The sequence below is a fragment of the Nicotiana sylvestris genome, chromosome 1, assembly GCF_000393655.2.
Source record: "Nicotiana sylvestris chromosome 1, ASM39365v2, whole genome shotgun sequence".
In the NCBI taxonomy this organism is placed as follows: Eukaryota; Viridiplantae; Streptophyta; class Magnoliopsida; order Solanales; family Solanaceae; genus Nicotiana; species Nicotiana sylvestris.
The window spans coordinates 175724688-175745773 of NC_091057.1; the positions used below are offsets into that span (position 1 = coordinate 175724688).

A 21086-nucleotide genomic window follows, 5' to 3' on the forward strand; every position below is an offset into this window, starting at 1 on the left:
ATTTCTTGAGCAATTATGCTTGCTACCTGATTTTTGCACAAGTATAATTGTAAATCCAAATGTGGTTTAACCCTTCAGTAGTACTCTGACAGAAAGCAAGAAGTTGTGATCCCAACAATGGTCAGTAGTGATGGAAACAGAAGTAGGAATAGGATCTATCGATTGACAAGCATCACTATTAGAAATCCGGTAAAAAGCGACCACAAAAAGCGACCAAAGTTGGTTGCTTATAGGCCTAAAAGCGACCAAAAAGCGATCAAACATGCCTGATCGCAATATTGCTGGTCCCTTTACTTTAGGGACCAAAGTTGGTCGCTAATTAGCGACCAACTTTGGTCTCTAAAGTAAAAGGACAGATTTTGACTTTAGTGACCAACTTTGGTCGCTATATTAATTTAATAATATAAATTTGGCGACCAAAGTTGGTCTCTACATATGAAATACGTTGTTTTTAATTTATCATTAATCATTAGAAAGCGACCAACTTTGGTCTCTAATCCAAATATTATATTTTAAAATCTGGACAATAAAGACCAAAGTTGGTCGCTAAATTCAAGAATTTAATTTTTTTTAAAGATAAGCGACCAACATTGGTCGCTATATTTCCAGAAATTGTATTTTTTTTAATAGAAATCTGGGCAGGTAGCGACCAAGGTTGGTCGCTATTGCCTAGAAAATTATTTTTTTTATAGTGAAATGCGACCAAATAGAGACCAAAGTTGGTCGCTTTTCTTGGTATATTTTTGGCAGAAACTGCCTGTTTTGGCAGCTACACCACCTGTCAGCTTACCAAACATCCTAAACAGGCATTTTATGCCAGCAACAACAACAACAACAACAATTAAAAGCAACAATCAATAGAACTAACACATTAAGCTAACAAAACTAAGTTAACGCTTATTACAAGCCCATTCGAACTAAAAAGAACTAACACAATAGAACTAAATTTTTTTGTCTAGTTCAAAGTATATAAAGTACTCAAGGAGTGTTCTTTCAGCATCCTCGTCCGAAAGTTGGATTGCCTCGCCCGATTCATTAGGTGGTTGACTGCGTATGAATTCTCCCACGTCAGCTGCATGTGAAGCGAACCTATATGAAAAATTATATATATTGAATTAGTATTTCAAAATTTATATAAAAGTAAATCAAAATACTTAATGAAAAGTAAAAAACTTACATGTATATAGTCGAGGTTCGACCCTCCTTTCTGAATCAGTCTCTTTCTTCTTCTTTACAATACGAGTTTCATTGAATAGCTCATCTTGCTTCATTGGCATCATAAAGCTGTCTGGTGGCTTTGGTGATTATCCTCGTGGTACTATTACTCGGGATGAACTTGGATACAGAGAATAACTTGGATACAGTACCTGACAGGGTGTGTCTTTGATCAATTGTTGATCTCTATAGCTACAATGATAATGAGAAGGCAACGACATGTGTTTCAAAATAGTGATGGTATAGGTAGGATTTAACATTTCCTAAGTAGATAAAAGAGGTTATAGAGGAATTCTTCACTTTCCAAGAGGAAAAGAAGTTTGATTGATAGTGACAACGTTGATGAAGACGGAATGTTTTCCGTTGGTCATGACAGTTCCCATAAAGCGGGGATCATAAGACTCTATGATGACAAAGATTATAGGAAGTTTTGTTCTAAACTTTCTTTCAAGTCTGATCCGTACAAGCTTAATATGATATTGGTGATATTTCTTCTGATTCAGACAATGATTTGACCGACAAAAGTATGGAAATGCTCTTAAAAAGAATTAAAGGTAAAATCTTTTCAGAATCCTTCTCTACCAAGAAAAACATTTTACCTTTAATTCTTTTTAAGAGCATTTCCATACTTTTGTCGGTCAAATCATTGTCTGAATCAGAAGAAATATCACTAATATCACATTAAGCTAGTACGGATCAGACTTGGAAGAAAGTTTAGAACAAAACTTCCTATAATCTCTGTCATCATAGAGTCTTATGATCCCCATTCTATGGGAACTGTCATGACCAACGGAACACATTCCGTCTTGATCAACCTTATCACTCTCAATTAAACTTCTTTTCCTCATGGAAAATGAAGTACAGAATTACTCTATAAGCTCTTCTTTTATCTACTTAGAAAATACTTAATTCCTACCTACACCATCACTATTTGAAACACATGTCATTGCCTTCTCATCATCATTGTCGCTAATGAGAAGAATAATTAAAGGCACACTTTGCCAGGTACTGTGTCTTAGTTATTCTTGGTGGAAGTTCTATTGCTTGTCTAATAACGTCATCAACCTCTTTTAATAATCCTCTGGCAATCTAAAATTCCAAAATATAAACTAAAAGTTCAATTCATATCCTAAACCTTCAATTCATATCCACAAAAGTTCAAGTCATATCCTAAAGGTTCAACTCATATCGTAAAAAGTTCAAGTCATATCGTAAAATTTCAATTTATATCGTACAAGTTCAATTCACAAGAACAAAACCTAAAAACTAAAAGTTCATCAATTCTTATCCTACGAGTTTAAACATAAACTAAAAGTTCAATTTATATCCTACGAGTTTAAACATAAACTAAAAGTTCAAGTCATATCCTAAAGGTTCAATACATATGCTAAAGGTTCAATTTATTTCCTAAAAGTTCAACTCATATCCTAAAAGTTTTAATTCATATCCTAAAAAGTTCAAGTCATACATAAAAGCTTCAATTTATATCCTACAAGTTCAATTCACAAGAACAAAACCTAAAAACTAAAAGTTATATTCATATCTTACGAGTTTAAACATAAACTAAAACTTCAAGTCATATCCTAAAGGTTCAATACATATCCCAAAGGTTCAATTTATTTCCTAAAAGTTCAACTCATATCCTAAAAGTTTCAACTCATATCGTAAAAAGTTCAAGTCATACATAAAAGCTTCAATTTATATCGTACAAGTTCAATTCACAAGAACAAAACCTAAAAATTAAAAGTTCATCAATTCTTATCCTACGAGTTTAAACATAAACTAAAAGTTCAATTTATATCCTAAAGGTTCAATTCATATCCACAAAAGTTCAAGTCATATCCTAAAATTTCCATTTATATCCTAAAGGTTCAACTCATATCCTAAAAGTTTCAATTCATATCCTAAAAATTCAATTCACAAGAACAAAACCTAAAAACTAAAAGTTATATTCATATCCTACGAGTTTAAACATAAACTAAAAGTTCAAGTCATATCCTAAAGGTTCAATACATATGCTAAAGGTTCAATTTATTTCCTAAAAGTTCAACTCATATCCTAAAAGTTTCAATTCATATCCTAAAAAGTTCAAGTCATACATAAAAGCTTCAATTTATATCCTACAAGTTCAATTCACAAGAACAAAACCTAAAAACTAAAAGTTATATTCATATCTTACGAGTTTAAACATAAACTAAAACTTCAAGTCATATCCTAAAGGTTCAATACATATCCTAAAGGTTCAATTTATTTCCCAAAAGTTCAACTCATATCCTAAAAGTTTCAATTCATATTCTAAAAAGTTCAAGTCATACATAAAAGCTTTAATTTATATCGTACAAGTTCAATTCACAAGAACAAAACCTAAAAACTAAAAGTTCATCAATTCTTATCCTACGAGTTTAAACATAAACTAAAAGTTCAATTTATATCCTAAAGGTTCAATTCATATCCACAAAAGTTCAAGTCATATCCTAAAATTTCTATTTATATCCTAAAAATTCAACTCATATCCTAAAAGTTTCAATTCATATCCTAAAAATTCAACTCATATCCTAAAACATTTTTCTTGATCGAGAAGGAAGTTCCATTGCATGTCTAATAACGTCATCAACCTCTTCTACAAAATCCTCCCGCAATCTAAAATTCCAAAACATAAACCAAAATTTCAATCATATCCTAAAGGTTCAACTCATACCTAAAAGGTTCAATTTATATCCTAAAGGTTCAACTCATACATAAAAGCTTCAATTCATATCCATAAAAGTTCAAGTCATATCCTAAAGGTTCAACTCATACATAAAAGCTTCAATTTATATCCTAAAAGTTATATTCATATCCTACGAGTTTAAACTTAAACTAAAAGTTCAATTTATATCCTAAAAGCTTCAACTCATACCTAAAAGGTTCAATTCATATCCTAAAAATTCAACTCATATCCTAAAAGGTTCAATTTATATCCACAAAAGTTCAAGTCATATCCTAACGGTTCAACTCATACATAAAAGCTTCAATTTATATCCTAAAAGTTATATTCATATCCTACGAGTTTAAGTTCAATTTATATCCTAAAGGTTCAACTCATACATAAAAGCTTCAATTCATATCCACAAAAGTTCAAGTCATATCCTAAAGGTTCAACTCATACATAAAAGCTTCAATTTATATCCTAAAAGTTATATTCATATCCTACGAGTTTAAACTTAAACTAAAAGTTCAATTTATATCCTAAAAGCTTCAACTCATACCTAAAAGGTTCAATTCATATCCTAAAAATTCAACTCATATCCTAAAAGGTTCAATTTATATCCACAAAAGTTCAAGTCATATCCTAATGGTTCAACTCATACATAAAAGCTTCAATTTATATCCTAAAAGTTATATTCATATCCTACGAGTTTAAGTTCAATTTATATCCTAAAGGTTCAACTCATACATAAAAGCTTCAATTCATATCCACAAAAGTTCAAGTCATATCCTAAAGGTTCAACTCATACATAAAAGCTTCAATTTATATCCTAAAAGTTATATTCATATCCTACGAGTTTAAACTTAAACTAAAAGTTCAATTTATATCCTAAAAGCTTCAACTCATACCTAAAAGGTTCAATTCATATCCTAAAAATTCAACTCATATCCTAAAAGGTTCAATTTATATCCACAAAAGTTCAAGTCATATCCTAACGGTTCAACTCATACATAAAAGCTTCAATTTATATCCTAAAAGTTATATTCATATCCTACGAGTTTAAACTTAAACTAAAAGTTCAATTTATATCCTAAAAGCTTCAACTCATACCTAAAAGGTTCAATTCATATCCTAAAAATTCAACTCATATCCTAAAAGAGAAAATCCAAATATACTATCATATGTCTATATTAAATATCTACCTATAAACTAATCAAAATTAAACTAAAAGTTCAATGTATATCCTAAAAGCTTCAACTCATACCTAAAAGATTCAATTCATATCCTAAAAATTCAACTCATATCCTAAAAGGTTCAATTTATATCCACAAAAGTTCAAGTCATATCCTAAGGGTTCAACTCATACACAAAAGCTTCAATTTATATCCTAAAAGTTATATTCGTATCCTACGAGTTTAAACTTCAACTAAAAGTTCAATTTATATCCTAAAAGTGGGCGACTCGTTGTACTCAAACAAGAGCCACGCAACGATTCGCTTAAGGCCTTAAACATTAACATTGTCTTGAACTTTAAGAGAAAATCCAAATATACTATCATGTGTCTATATTAAATATCTACCTATAAACTAATCAAGATTAAACTAAAAGTTCAATTTATACCCTAATATATATCTACCTATGAATCAAGTCTTTGACGTTAAATTAGTATCTATTGCTTACTAAAATATTGAAGGAGAAATACTCAATAAAGCCTAGCCTAAATATTCAACCCATACCCTAAACCCTAGATTTCTATAAAATGTTAAATAATGATAAATACAATCTAAACCCTAGGTTTCTATAAAATACAATGTTAAATAATCAATTGAAACACTAATTCTAGGTTGAAACAATAAACAATTGAAACACTAATTGAAACCCTAGGTTTGTAATTCTAACCTTGAATTTTTAGGAGGTGGAAAAGGAGAGACGCAACAACGGCAGAGGCGACGGCGACAGCTAAGCGGTGGTCGTTGGTGGCGTGGGTGGGGCCTGGTGGTGGGAGTTGGAAGGGGGGTGGGGTTTGAGGGTGAGAGAGAAAAGAGGGATTTTGGGAATTTTTTAGAAAGAATGGGAGGGGATCCCGGTTTTGAGAGTTATGTAATTAAAATAGCAACCAACGTTGGTCGCTATTTTGGTGGGTAAAACAGTTTTGAATTTTTAGACATAGCGACCAACTTTGGTCGCTATATTCTGACCGTTTGACCAAAATAGCGACCAAAGTTGGTCGCTATTTCAAAATATATATATATATATATATATATATATATATATATAAGCTATATTCAATACGGTATTACCTCATACACTTATACTTAGTGCATAGTATAGCGTAAGTACATATTATATATATATATATATATATATATATATATAAGCTATATTCGATACGGTATTACCTCATACACTTATACTTAGTGCATAGTATAGCGTAAGTACATATATTATATATATATATATATATATAAGCTGTATTCGATACGGTATTACCTAGTACACTTATACTTAGTGCATAATATAGCGTAAGTATATATATTGTATATATATAAGCTGTATTCGATACGGTATTACCTCATACACTTATACTTAGTGCATAGTATAGCGTAAGTACATATATTATATATATATATAAGCTGTATTCGATACGGTATTACCTAGTACACTTATACTTAGTGTATAATATAGCGTAAATATATATATATTGTATATATATAAGCTATATTCGATACGGTATTACCTCATACACTTATAGTTAGTGCATAGTATAGCGTATGTATATATTTTATATATATATATATATATATATATATATATATATATATATAAGCTATATTCGATACGGTATTACCTCATACACTTATACTTAGTGCATAGTATAGCGTAAGTACATATATTATATATATATATAAGCTATATTCGATACGGTATTACCTCATACACTTATACTTAGTGCATAGTATAGCGTAAGTACATATATTATATATATAAGCTGTATTCGATACGGTATTACCTCATACACTTATACTTAGTGCATGCATATTATAGCGTAAATACATATTATATATATATATATATATATAAGCTGTATTCGATACGGTATTACTTAATACACTTATAGTTAGTGCATAGTATAGCGTAAGTACATATATTATATATATATATAAGCTGTATTCGATACGGTATTACCTCATACACTTATACTTAGTGCATAGTATAGCGTAAGTATATATATTATATATATATAAGTTGTATTCGATACGGTATTACCTAATACACTTATAGTTAGTGCATAGTATAGCGTAAGTATATATATTATATATATAAGCTGTATTCGATACGGTATTACCTCATACACTTATACTTAGTGTATAGTATAGCGTAAGTACATATTATATATATATATATATATATATTTATATATATAAGCTATATTCGATACGGTATTACCTCATACACTTATACTTAGTGCATAATATAGCGTAAGTACATATATTGTATATATAGATACACACGCCCGCTTCGTAGTACTATTCATCCCTTGTATTACAAAATTATTAATGACTTACATTTATATTATTTACATAGTAAACACAAAAGTGATTTTTAAATTTGACCATATAGAGACCAACTTTGGTCGCTAACTTTAAATGAATTTAACTTAGCGACCAAAGTTGGTCACTAAATGTACATGAATTTAAATTAGAGACCAAATTTGGTCACTAAAATTTAATCAGATTTATTTATATTTTATATAATATTTAAATTAATAATAAAAATTATTAAACGTTAGAACTGGGTCCCACATTGGCGACCAACTTTGGTCGCTAAATTTTGAATTATATTTATTTATATTTTATAAAATTTTTACAAAAATATATATTTATTAAAATATTATAACTAGGTCCCACTTTAGTCGCTATCTTCTTATCCTTCAGTTAGCGACCAACTTTGGTCGCAAGTTTTAAATTATATATATTTATATTTTATAAGTTTTATAAAATAATAATAAAATTATTAAAAAAATTTGTGTGGGTCCCACTTTTGCGACCAACATTGGTCGCTAAACTCAGTGTATCTTTGACCAAGCAAGTCTGACCAGTCCAGTCAACAGTTTGACTAAATTTGCGTCCAAATAGCGACCAACTATGGTCGCTAAATTATTTCAAATATTTTTTTTATTATTTTCGGTAGTTTGGCGACCAACTTTGGTCGCTTTTCTTAACAGACCAAATTTGGTCGCCAATATTTGGTCGCTTTTTGGCCGAATTCTAGCAGTGCATCTAAACTAAAATCCTTATAATTTGTTACAAAATGGTGCGCTTATCTACTTTATACCCTTGTTATCTACATTCTTCCATGTGCTAGAAAATACGTACATTGGCGTCTCAGTTGGAACAAAATTGTTCGTGTGATTCGCATTCTTGTATATCCTTATTGAAACCCTATTCACAAAAAATCTGCATTCAAAAGAATATTGATCATCATTTACTATACCTTAATCTCAAATATATATGTTGTGCTTAAGTGAAATTGTTCAACATGAAACCTTTTGTTGAAATTATAGTGTACAAATACGGTAAAATTAAATTTTTTGTATATATATAGGGGTAAGCAGGCATAAGCATAAACAAATCGACTCTCGAAGAAGCAAGTGAAGCAAACTGATCTCTACAAAAAGGGAAGCCCCACGTCAGGATCTTTTCTACCAGAGGTAGTGTATCAATATATGGAACAAATCCATCTTCACAAAACCAACAAAAGAAGAATGTATAGATAGTTTGGTCAATGATTGCATGAAGTAACTGAGTGTGTTGTGTCTTACCTAATGATGAGGCAGTTAAGCAAAAGTTGATAAACTCCATACTCATGAATACAATAGGTAAATTGTCCAGCACGATTAGGATGTGTAAAAATGTCGATTAGAATATTTAGCAATTGGAATAACTAATTCACATATTCTGTTTCTCATAGGATGAAAAAGTTAAAGTTGCTAGGTTGACAACTTCAGATTAACATCAATCCTGCTTAAATTATTCAGAGATACATTTACGAAAATTTGTGAGCTGTCAAATCCATTTGTCAGAAGTATTCAGTTCTCTCATATATCAATCGTATTCCACATTGTTAGCCATATTTTTTTAGGAAAAATAATCTTTCATACATAAAGGGTTTCAATTGGGTAGAAACTGAAAAAATAATAAGATACAATATCTTAAATTTAATTTATGCATGCACATACGTTAAGTCTAGTAAAAAACCTTGAATTTATCACAGAAATACTTACTATTTGGCATGCTAAACGTCTGATTTCTTGAGGCTCTGCACCCAGATCAAGAATTATAAATTGTTGTGACAAAGTAGAAAACAGACCAAGCAATGAACTGCTATGATCTTTGTTATGGTTGTGGGCCAATTTTCCTGCAATATGTTTATACAAGTAGGGAATTTAGACCATAAAGTTGACAAGAAAACTAAACAATTAGAGAAGAATACTATTTGATTATCTGGTTGTGGTTGCCAAGTACCGAAGTAGTATATTTTGTTTTATCTTTGTTAGCATTGAACTCTTTGTTCTTTTATGTCTACACTGAATGATGCCCAAACCTAAAGCTAGCAGAACTATTGCAACCAATAATGGCAAGAAGTTGTGAGAATAGTAGTTCTTTTTTCAAATGTGTCTTCAGGACCTACAAAAGTATTCAGCAAAAAAACTATACAGTTAAAGAAAACTGAAAAGATAAAATAAAAATATTAAGATATCATACTTTTTTAAAGAACTCAAACAATATAGAAAATTTCGTCAAATAACATGTTAAAACTAAGAAAGAGAAACTTACCTTGAAATCATCAAGTAATTTTGTGGAGTATTATATGAAGTAAGCGGATATTGAACGAATTCATTTTAGATCTCCATTGCAGAAACTAAACCAAGCTCTTTCATTCATTCTGGAGAAGATAAGGAGATATCATATTTCCAACAGCTAAAGAAGAAGAAGAATTTTATTTGGTATATTATTGGAATCTGTCCGGAAACAAGCTGTCACGACCCAAAATCTCAACCCGGTCGTGATGGCGCCTCTCGTGGGGACAAGGCCAGCCAACAACAAAATAATACATCTCTTTATAATTACTTAGCAGGAATAAGTCTAATTCGCAGATAATATAATCACAAGTGCGAAGTAAACATGATAGAATAATGGAAACCATCCCGACTCAGCCCGAAATCGGGGTGTCACAAGCCACGAGCATCTAAAGATCTAAATACTAATACAAGACCAGCAATATACAGAATGGAATTTAGAATCAATGAAGAAATACGGTGCCGTGAACGCTGACGGTCACCTTGCTCAGCTACAATAGTATACCTTCAGTCCGCTAATAACCCGCTACCGGGTGAACAGTACCTGCAACTGCACGCGAGGTGCAGGGAGTAAAGTGAGTACTTCCAACTCAGTGGTAATAAGAGTAAATAATAACTGAGCGATAAGAAATCACGTAAGAACACTTCATCATGCTATCTAAGACGGTACAACCCTTTTTGAAAACAGTAATTCCATGAAAATCCTTTATAAAATATCTGACTCAGTTTTAAACCTCTTTTGAAAATAATCTTTTTAACAGTTACAAAATAATTTCAGCCATCAGTGTCACTATGCACAGAAACCCGCCCCTCGGGCAATATCTTCGTTCCTGGTCAGCCACTCGGGCCCCAACACTTAAGGATCAGACAGCACCAGCAACATATGGAACTGAGCAGCTAAACACCAGTATAAATACAAATACATGAATGCAATGCAATGCATATGATGGTACATTCCAGTACCCACTGCGGCGTGCAGCCCGAGCCATCCATATTTATTTATCGTCGACGGCGCTCACTGGGGGTGTGTACAGACTCCGGAGGGGCTCCTACAGCCCAAGCGCAATATCTTGGTCAGTCATTGTTACCTGACCGGTCAGCCATTGTTACCTGACCAATTTATATCATACAGTACCATTGTTACCACTGTTCAAGTATATCATCCAGTGTCATTGTTACCACTGTTTCAAGTATATCACACAGTGTCATTGTTACCACTGTTTCAAGTATATCACACAGTGTCATTGTTACCACTGTTTCAAGTATATCACACAGTGTCATTGTTGCCACTGTTTCAAGTCACTTTATAATCAGTCCAGAAAATAATATAATAAGCCCTTTGGGCATTTACAAAATCGAAGTTTCCAACCCGAAATGTATTTAAAATATCATTTAAGTTTTCAAAACTTAGAAATACGACTGGGTTTGCAAAACAACATTTAAAATCTTGGACTGAAGTTAGATGATATGCAAATCATGCTAAGTAGTAATATCAATCATCGAAGGATTTTACAAGTCGGCACAAGACCCCAAACATGGCAATCAACCCAAATTATGATGATAACAAGTAATTTCAGTCAAATACGCAGTAAAATCAACAACCGGGACGGACCAAGTCACAATCCCCAACGGTGCTCTACCCCACGCTCATATTCGGCGTGCAAGTCACCTGAATACAGCACTATGATGTGCAAATTCGGGGTTTCAAACCCTCAAGATATCATTTACAAGTATTATTCACCTCGAACTGGTGAAATCTCTAGCTCGCGACGCCTTTGCCCCTCCAATCGGCCTCCACGCATGTCGAATCTAACCAAAATCAGAGCGAATACATCACAATATGCTAAGGGGACAATACCCAATCGAAAACAATCAAAAAATATCAAGAATCTCGAAATTAGCAAAACCCGAGCCCCGGGCCCATGTCTTATAATCGGGTAAAATTTACATTTTTAGAATCCTCATGCGCTCACGAGTCTAACCATACCAAAATTATCCAATTCCGATACCATTTGGTCCTTCAATCATCATTTTACACTTTTGAAAGGTTTCACAATTTTCTTCCCAAATTCCATCTCAAATCACGAATTAAATGATGAATTCAGTGATAGATTCTTGTATTCTAGCCAAATCTGAGTTAAAATCACTTACTCCGATGAGTTCCTTGAAAAACCTTCGAAAAATCACCAAAATCCGAGCTCTCTAGGTCAAAACATTAAATAAAACTCAAAACCTCGTATTTATATAGTACCCTTCGGATTCCGACACCGCTGACCGCATACAAATGACCGCGGCCTGCGCAAAATCAGCGGGGTCCGCGCAAAAATGACTGCGGCCGCGCAGCTTTTTGACTGCAGTGACAGGATTCAGTATTTTGGCCATAACTTTCGCTACATGTGTCCAAATTGCGATATCTTTACCTTTCTGGAAACTAGACACGAAGGGCTACAACTTTCGTTTTTTAATAACCTCAAAATTCCTTATGGATCAAAAGATATGAGCTTCCTAAGTAGAACCAGCAACCTGCAGATTCTTCCCCTGCGCGGCCGCGCGCCCAGCGCGAGAAGGAGCGCGGTTCGCGCCGCCACTGATGCCCTCTCCCTTTTTCTAAGTTCCGGGGTGTCCGTACTCGCTCAAAACTCACCCGAGGCCCCCGGGACCTCAACCAAAAGCACCAACAAGTCTGAAAATACATCACGGACTTAGTCGAGGCCTCAAATCACATCACATATCATCAAAATCACCAATTATGCATGGATTCAAGCCTAAGAACTTATTTAATTTTAAAATTTCACAACCGATGCCGAAACACATGAAAACTAGTCTGAATGACCTCAAATTTTGCAGACAAGTCCAAAATAACATAACGAAGCTACAGAAACTCTCGAAATTCCATTCCGACCCTCGGATCAAAATCTCGCATACCAACTGGATTTCGCCAAAATCCTAACTTCGCCAAAATAGGCTAACTTCTACACCGAACCTCCAAAATCACTTCCGATCACGCTCCTAAATCACAAATCATCTCTCGGAGCTAACCGAACCATCGGAATTCACCTCCGAGCACTCTAACTCATAAGTCAGCGTCCGGTTGACTTTTCCAACTTAAGGCTTCTTAAAAGAGACTAAGTGTCTCATTTCTTATTAAAACCACTTCAAATCAACTCGATTACACAAGATATGGATAATGAAGCATAAGGAAGCTGAAAATGGGGAAAACGGAGTAGTAATTCATGAGACGACGGGTCGGGTCGTCACACAAGCAAACATGCAAATAATTTTTTTTTTATTAAGTCTAAAATCTCAAAAACATTAATTTTCATAACACACTATTTATTGGAGCGAAGGCTCAAGGAATTATAATCTAATTGTTCCAATTAGATCCGATGAAAGATAATTTGTAAAGGTAACAAAACTTAAGTTCTTAAATAAATTTAAAGAGAGAATGAATGGACTGGTAGAGTACTTAGTATTGGAACTGCTAGCCAGCCATAACATATGATCATCCTTGTAGTTTGTTAATACCTGTAAATCACGGACATAGAATGAATAGAAACTACATCTAAACCAAAATAGTTTATGAGGAATATTCTATAAAGTTATTTCTAAGTACTAATTTAACCAAAGTTTTCAAAGACATGCACAGGCAAACCAAGGAGGAGAACTGAAGTTCAGAGGAAGCGTCCATTCAAATTAGTAGCTTGTTGAGAAAAGCAAATCACAATCAGGTAACGAATCTTTTCCAAAAGAATTTGAAAGAGGGCAACTGAATGAAAAGGGGGTGAACTGAAGGGAAAAGATAATCCGCGTGGACCTAGCAAAAATGAGGATTCAGACTTTAAGCTTTTCAGAACCGTTAAATTGAATTCATAATATCTGTAATAAAAAAAAATTCTAGGACTCAAACTGGAGCAAGTAAACTTAAGTAAGCTACAGAATACATAAGGTATTTTTATTTATCTAAAGGAGCAAAATAATATGAAATAACAGAAAACTTCTTAACATGAATATTATTGATCGGCATGCATTCATGCATATATGTCCACTTTAAGCAAACATGTAAACATATAGATGATACGCAAAATTATTAATCAAAGCAAGGTTTCAAGTATTAAATGTATATTCAAGAAAAAATTTACATCGGATAGTTAGTGCAATATTCAAGTAGTATTCCACCTTTAGGATCTTTAATGAAGCAAGGATTCAAGATGCAGAGACATCTCTGTCAACATCTATCTGATATTAATCCAATTTGTAGGTTCTGAGGATCAATTTTTTGCAGGATATCAGTTAGATGTACATCAAATCTCAAATAAGTGACTGCTCATAGTGTTACTGTTAATTCACAAGAGGGACGCTTGAATGATTTCATCATATACTACATTGTGTGTTGTATGATCATCGTTGCTATCAGCTGTTGGCGGTCAGATCAATAATTTCACATAAACTAAGTTTTTTGCTCGTGATAAAGCAACATAAAACTGACCGTGGGAAAAAACAGGCTCTCGTAAATAAATTCCAACAAATAACATCTGACCTTGAGCTTTATTTATCGTTATAACAAAACATAATCTAATAGAAAATTGTGGTCTTTTGAAAGGAATAGGCAGTTTTTCATCTTGTGAAGACAACAAAGGTATTATGGGAATAAATACATGTGTGTTTTTCAAGTCACCACTTGCAATTTTAGCACTTATCACATGTCTTTCGAAATTACAGCATACAAGTCGTGTACCATTATATAAACCTTCACACGGATTCAAATTACGCAGTAAAATAACGGGACAATTCTTTTTCACAGTTAATTTATATGGAGGCAAGCCAGCTGGTGTAAAGTATGCAAGAAATTTTTATATTGACTTTGATCGGTAGTTTCAATAGTTTCTTCAAACGCTGCATATGTCCTAGATTCACCCAAAAATTGAGTTATCAACATATCATTTATTTCGTCAACGAAATTATTTTTTGTTGTCAAAATGACAAGAGAAGTTGTAGAAGACATATTACAAGCAGATGTATATAAATCTGGATAAATATTCTAAATAAAAGATTCAACGATTCTTTTTCGCTTATAAAAGGAACAATGAAACAATCAAGAATTTCAATCTTATCTTGGCAATTTATTTTTTCTTTTCCACACCCTATTCGCATCAAATATTCTCAAAAAGCAGGATCTGTTCTTGCTCGCATATTTACTGATAATCGCAATTTTTCAAGTTGGTTCCATATTTCAGAACACAATAAATTTTTCCTATGAAATCCTCTTTTTTCCCCTCCGAACAACTGGAAGAGTTTGTCTGAAATCACCGCCAAAAACGACAACTTTTCCACCAAAGAGTGTTTGTATCCATTAGATCTTTCAGTAATGAATCAAAAGCTTCTATCAATTATTTTTTGGCCATTGATACTTCATCTCACATAATTAGTTTGACATCTCGTATCAGTGATGCAAGCGAACTCTACTTACTAATATTACAGAAGAATTGTTCATCAATATCAATAGAAAAATTAAAACGGGAGTGAGCAATCCGTCCTCCGGAAAGAATTGAAGCTGCAACACCAAAGGTTGTTGTTGCTAAAGCTACGAATCCTTTTGATCGTACAACAGCCAATAATGCACGATACAAAAAGGTTTTGCATGTTCCTCCAGGACCATCGATAAAAAAAGCTCCAGATTTATTCCTAAATATTCTATCAAGGATTACATCATATGCTTTCGCTGCTCATTGTTCAATTTTGTTTCTAGTAATAAAACTTCTTCTCTAGCAATTATATTTCTTTCAAAATGAGAATTTTGAGCCTCCCTAGCAGCAGATGAAGCTAAAACTCTTTCTGGTACAAGTGCAAATTCATTTATATCACGATCCATTGAATGCAAAATGTTGTTAATATGATCTAAAGCCATACGACGAATTTGTTTTTCGTTCAAATGTGGCAAATCTTGAAGTCTTTAGACATAGAATCTTCAAATCGGTACCAAAGTTCTCTTGGGTTAGCAGGATTATAATATACCAAAATTGTAGAAAATAAACGTCTTAACTATAAGGCATCTGATATCTTACAGCCTCTGACATACAGTCAACCAAGTTATTATCACATTGTAATAATTCGTGTTTTTCGGCGGCTTCTCTAAATGTACTACAACATATTCCATTTACAGTTAGCAAATATTGGTATGGTTTTGGTCCTCTAATATTCATTAATAATAATCTAAGATAATATCTTTCCCCCCTCTATTGGATGACATGTCACAATACGTCCAATAACAGTGTCCTGTTGTTGATGTGTCCATATTTTATATTGTTTGGACCATACAAAATATTCTGAAAATTCTTTATAGAGTAAATTTAGTTTCTTGGCATCTTGATTTTCTCTGCTCATCAAATAGAATTCTGTCAACATTGTTTTCCTAATCATGGGATTATTTATAATTGCATTTACGGCCTGTGTGGTTTTAAAAGAGATGAATTATTGTCTTTCAAGATGTAGCTGAAGATGATAAACAGATGGAGTCATTTCGCTAATGGGAAAATCAAATAAACGCCAAGTTGCCTCTGGTGGAGATACCCATCTAGCAGATTGATATTCTTTGATCTCTTCTATTTCAATATTTGGATCATCAACATGTACGAAAAAGGTAATTTTATCATGTCCCCTGCAGATATATTTATAAAGGTATTTGACAACTTTAATATTAGAACAAACTTCAACATTAATATGACAGTAAATTTGCTCAATAGATATGGATTTTAAGGAACTAACCACGAATTGTCAAGAAATTGTCCTCTAATATTTACACGTTTACCGTTATTTTGCCATTGGGTATCCATTTTTTTCCCTTTGATGTATGATCAGCAAAATCTTTTGGATATTTGAACTTACAGTATTCTCGGTTCTTCATACAAGGACATTTAGGATTTAAACTACCACAAGGTTTGTGCATCATATGTTTAGTAACAACTGAATACAAGTAATCATTCTCATCAAAATCAGGTATTTCAGCACAAACAACTCTATCATAAGCTTCCGGAGTTAACAATTTATATTCGTCTTTGAGTATGATAAGAAAATAAGGATGTGGAAGACCACACTTTTGAAATTCAATAGTGTACATAAAAGCAACAACTTTTTTAAATATATTTCTCTTTAGAATATCTGTTTTCATCTCCTCTACCTTTGCTCTAAACACACGACTAACTAAATCGGACCTATTTTGAACCTTATCTGTTACCAATAAATGTTCTTCTATTTCTGGCCAAGATGGATTACATGTCATTGTCAAAAATATATCAGGTTTCCCAAAATTTTGCACTAACGCAATAGCGTCCATATATCGTCGGCGCATATCCCTAGGACCTCCTATAAAACTTGCAGGAAGAAAACTTTGTCTTCCAATGTTGCATGTCTCTCTCTCTCTCTCCGTGTCTTAGAACATCAAGAATCCCTGCTAACGCATCAATTCTAAATAAATCTTGATTAAATGAACAGAAATCTAACCTTTGAGTCTTAAGCTTGATGAATTCGTCAACTGGGTATTGTTGGAACACTCTTCCAGCATGCAAAACTCCATTTACTTCATTGACCCTCATTTGGAGCTTGTAATAGTAATACTCATGGCATGACACAGTATTTCTTTTTCATTTCTTTTTTTCCAAAAGTTCTGCTTCCATGTCAAGTAGCATGTCGACTGAACACATGTTTTCTACACTCGGTAGTTGTTCATTTTCACAATAAGTTCCACTGCTAATAGTATTATTCGTCAGAATAATCTTTTTAATACCATAATGTCATCCGTTCTGTCCATAAGGAAATAGTAATGGATATTGTAATGGATCATAATAGCTATAGTACTAATTTACCAATTGGTTCTTGCTACTATATGTGTAAATTTGAATATGTGGTAGAGAAATACTTTCATCTTCTATCCATATTGCTGCTACTTCAGATGATGTAGGTAAGTTATATTTTCTTTGATCTAAACCAGAGTCAGACTTAGGTGCAACGTAAAAGTTTAATAATTCTGGGATATCTGTTAAAGATTTCAAAAAGATAGAGTGTGTATTAACTTTTAATGTGTCCATCAAAGTCTTGATAACCGATTCATTAAGCTTGTCAGAGAATGCCATCCGATTTGCTAGTTCATTATCAGTATCATAGAAATATAACTGCAGATTTTTGCTGGTTGGCTCGAAGGTAGGAGATTATTATGAAATGATACATTTTTCCTTGAACTCTAAACGTATAAATACCACAATTTCTTCTCGCTAAATCTCTGTCATAATTCACTCCAAGAGAAGTAAATGCAAACATATTGTTATATAATCTAACATAAGTGCGAAAATATTTGGACTCCTCAGAGTTTCCTAAATAAAGATTTAGCAATTCACAAGGCAGTCCATAGTGAATCAATTTCACGAATCCACTGTCATAGCAAAATTCCGGTGATTCATACTGAAATTTTTTGGCTCTACAAAATATACAATTTGATATAATTTTGAGTCTAAAAGGGCTACTGGGCAAGTCATTAGTATTCTAGAGACACATTTTTTTAGATGTAAGGCCTATATATTTTAGATTTGCCAGAATGAAAAAAGGCCAGTCCTGAAAAAGAAATGACTGAAATGACATTAAAGCTAAATGGAAACGAACCTTTTCTTGTAGCGTTACGCATGGTAATATTATATTGTTCACTACACGTTCCTGATGTAGACCCTAAGATAAAACGAATTATCATATAAATCTGGGTCTTGAAAGATTGTACAACTTTCAACATTATACTTTCGCACTTACCAACTTCAAAAACGGAAGAGCGACCATGTAGATCTTTTCCATTATCAGAAACAGTGAAATCATTAACTGTGAACACATTTACTAAAACATAAGAGCAAGTTATAAGCATAAAAAATATCTGTATCACACAGTTTATTTAAGGGTAACAAAATCTTAACGCACAAACATGTTCTCAAGGTAGAAGATGAGGCTCATATTAGAGCAGCTCTCTGCCTCGCTAACTCTCTATTAAATTGGTAGCAAGCTGATACTTAAGTGGAATCAGTAGTTGGATTCTGCATTCTAGAATGAAGGTATGTCATTCGCGCTCCAGTAAATTTAGTTCTCTTTATCAGCCGACCTCGCCTTATACATTTCGCGACCTCTTTGTTTAATTTGGATGCCTCTTCTTCAGAGCATTGAAGTTTCCCTTTTTGTTTCCAGCATGTTGAATCCACAAGTTTTTTAAAATTTGGCATCTTTGGTCTGCATAAGTTTCACATATACCAAATGAAAACTTAGAAGTAAAATATATGCACTACAAACCAAAGAATATCATCACTCGTTATGGTGATATTAAACAGAACATACTAAAATAGATAAAAACTTTGGATAAAACGTGGTAAAATAAAGTAATGTAGTAGGCATCAAAAGTTAAAACATGGATATCTTAAATAGAAGCATAGCTGAGCAAATTTATTTTTGCCTCATAGCTTGAACCCGGGATATTTGACTAAGAGTGAAGAAACCATATTTATGACTCGAACTCGTAATATTTAATTAAGACTTGAGAGTAAAAATTCATAATCCTCCCATCATGATCCTCCGTGTTAATTAATTGTAGTATCATATAGCATAATTGGATAGCTCATTTCTATCTACTAGACCAACTGACTATGATTCAAATAAAATCCTATGTAACTTACATATAACATATGACTCTTTTTAATTTTTTTTTCAGTAATATAAACTATACTTTTCTTTCTTTTGTCTCTTTCAATCATCAAAGACAAAATAATTTTTCATAAAAAATTAAATCTTTAAAAATGGGTTCATTGATAGATGAGAGTAAAATGGAAAGGATAAAAGATAAGTCAAAGGAAGCAATTTTATATGTTAATGGACGTTGTCGAGTTTTGCCTAATGGGTTAGCTCATTTGACTCTTCTTAAATATCTTAATCAATCAAACTGGGAAAATTGAACTGATGAATTACACAATACTAACGAAGTAATCTTTTGCTGCTATTTTTGCAACTGGAATTAATCCCAAAGTAATTTTAGCCATCAAAAGCTAAAACATGGATCCTTCAATCCATTTTTTATGGACATTTTTAATACAAATAACATTCCATATGACAAATAGACTACTATAGTGAAATGCACAGTGATACAAGAACAAATCTGATTATAAAACATAAAACACTTAGCCCTATTTAGGATGATATAAAATAATTTTTCTTTGAAATACTTTGTATTTGGTTGTCTAGAACTGAAAATTATGTTTCTATAAATCGAAGCATTTGCTACCTCTACTCTCCATTATATTATACTACACCAACTTTATATGCGACGAAACACCAAAGCTAAGCAAATTCTAAGATTGAAGAGACAAAACAATGGAGCAAATCAATTATATCTCAAAGTCAAACTACGAACATTTAAAACAGGTAGCAAGTATAAACCAAGAAAGGCTTGTAGATCAGTTGGTGTTATCATCAACCCCAACTAAAACAAAAGGATTAAAAAGCATTGTGTTTCAATACCAACAAAGAAACTTTTCACAATGTTTAAATAAAAAAACAACTTCTCACGGAGTTGAACAATCAAACTTTGATTAGAAAACATAATCACGAAGAAGTTGAAGAACTTACAATGAAATGGATAACGATATATAAGTAGCTGAATATTTTTCGAGAAGAAAACGCCCAAAAGATTCTGTAACTATCTGAGTATTAGAACTTTGTTCTTCAGAGAAATCAACGACTGAAAGTAAATAATCACTGCAAACCTCGATTATGCAACTTGAGGTTAACAAATCCAAGTTGAATTTAATTTTTTTGGTGAGAGTGTGAAAATCAGTAGGAAGAAGCTATCTATATAGGAAAACCAGAGAAAACTGCGGAAGAAAAAACGCAAAGGAAAGGATAAATGCAAACTTGAAGCGGCGACAATTTCAGCTTACATACAAATTACCATAAAATCCTTTTCGTAGGTGCAAAAATCCAATATTAGAAGGGCATAATTGATATTTTAAACCGGAAAATTCAAAAATATTTTTTGTCGGCAAGCAGGGAAGTCGATGAAGTGCTGTCAGTTTCACTACTTACTCGCACTTCTAATATAGTAGAAATCTGCTCAAGTCTCATTCTTGTATGGGTTTTACATACAGTTTGAACTCTCAGGGGTCGTTTGGCAGGAGATATTAGAAAAAATAATGCAAGTATTAGCTCTATGCATTACTAATACCTTGTTTGGTATATTTTTTCAACTTGTATATTAGTTATACATCATATTTGGCATTATCTTATGCATAAGTAATGCATAGAAAACTA

At 32.7% G+C, this 21086-nt stretch overlaps 1 protein-coding gene across 9 annotated transcripts; it reads right to left on the reverse strand.

Annotated features, from left to right (window-relative positions):
* Positions 1-2190: 2190 nt before the first annotated feature.
* On the reverse strand, positions 2191-20659 carry LOC104250154 (uncharacterized). Of its 9 annotated transcripts, none has more exons than XM_070171458.1 (9): positions 20406-20659; positions 18555-19019; positions 18414-18476; positions 13231-13289; positions 11506-11573; positions 10228-10314; positions 9189-9850; positions 8281-8361; positions 2191-2304 (listed from the first exon to the last, which is right to left on the reverse strand). In XM_070171458.1, the coding sequence occupies exons 2-6, from the start codon at positions 18630-18632 to the stop codon at positions 10280-10282; spliced, it is 303 nt and encodes a 100-aa protein (XP_070027559.1). In that variant the 5' UTR covers positions 18633-19019; positions 20406-20659; the 3' UTR covers positions 2191-2304; positions 8281-8361; positions 9189-9850; positions 10228-10279. The 9 variants fall into 9 exon arrangements, 5 of the variants coding, with proteins under 5 accessions (XP_070027559.1, XP_070027562.1, XP_070027555.1 ...); XM_070171461.1 differs by lacking the exon at positions 2191-2304 and having other exon boundaries at positions 8026-8361; positions 9189-9322; positions 9742-9850; XM_070171454.1 differs by lacking the exon at positions 2191-2304 and having other exon boundaries at positions 8026-8361; positions 9189-9591; positions 9742-9850.
* Positions 20660-21086: the final 427 nt, after the last annotated feature.

Excerpts from the sequence above, each read along its gene's own strand:
- LOC104250154 (XM_070171458.1), bottom strand. The coding sequence starts at position 18,632 with ATGTGTTCACAGTTAATGATTTCACTGTTTCTGATAATGGAAAAGATC. Across the intron at positions 13,290-18,413 it reads GCGTAACGCTACAAGAAAAG|GTATTAACAAACTACAAGGA; the intron begins GTTCGTTTCCAT and ends CGTGATTTACAG. Across the intron at positions 10,315-11,505 it reads AGAGATTTCACCAGTTCGAG|TTGCAGGTACTGTTCACCCG; the intron begins GTGAATAATACT and ends CCTCGCGTGCAG.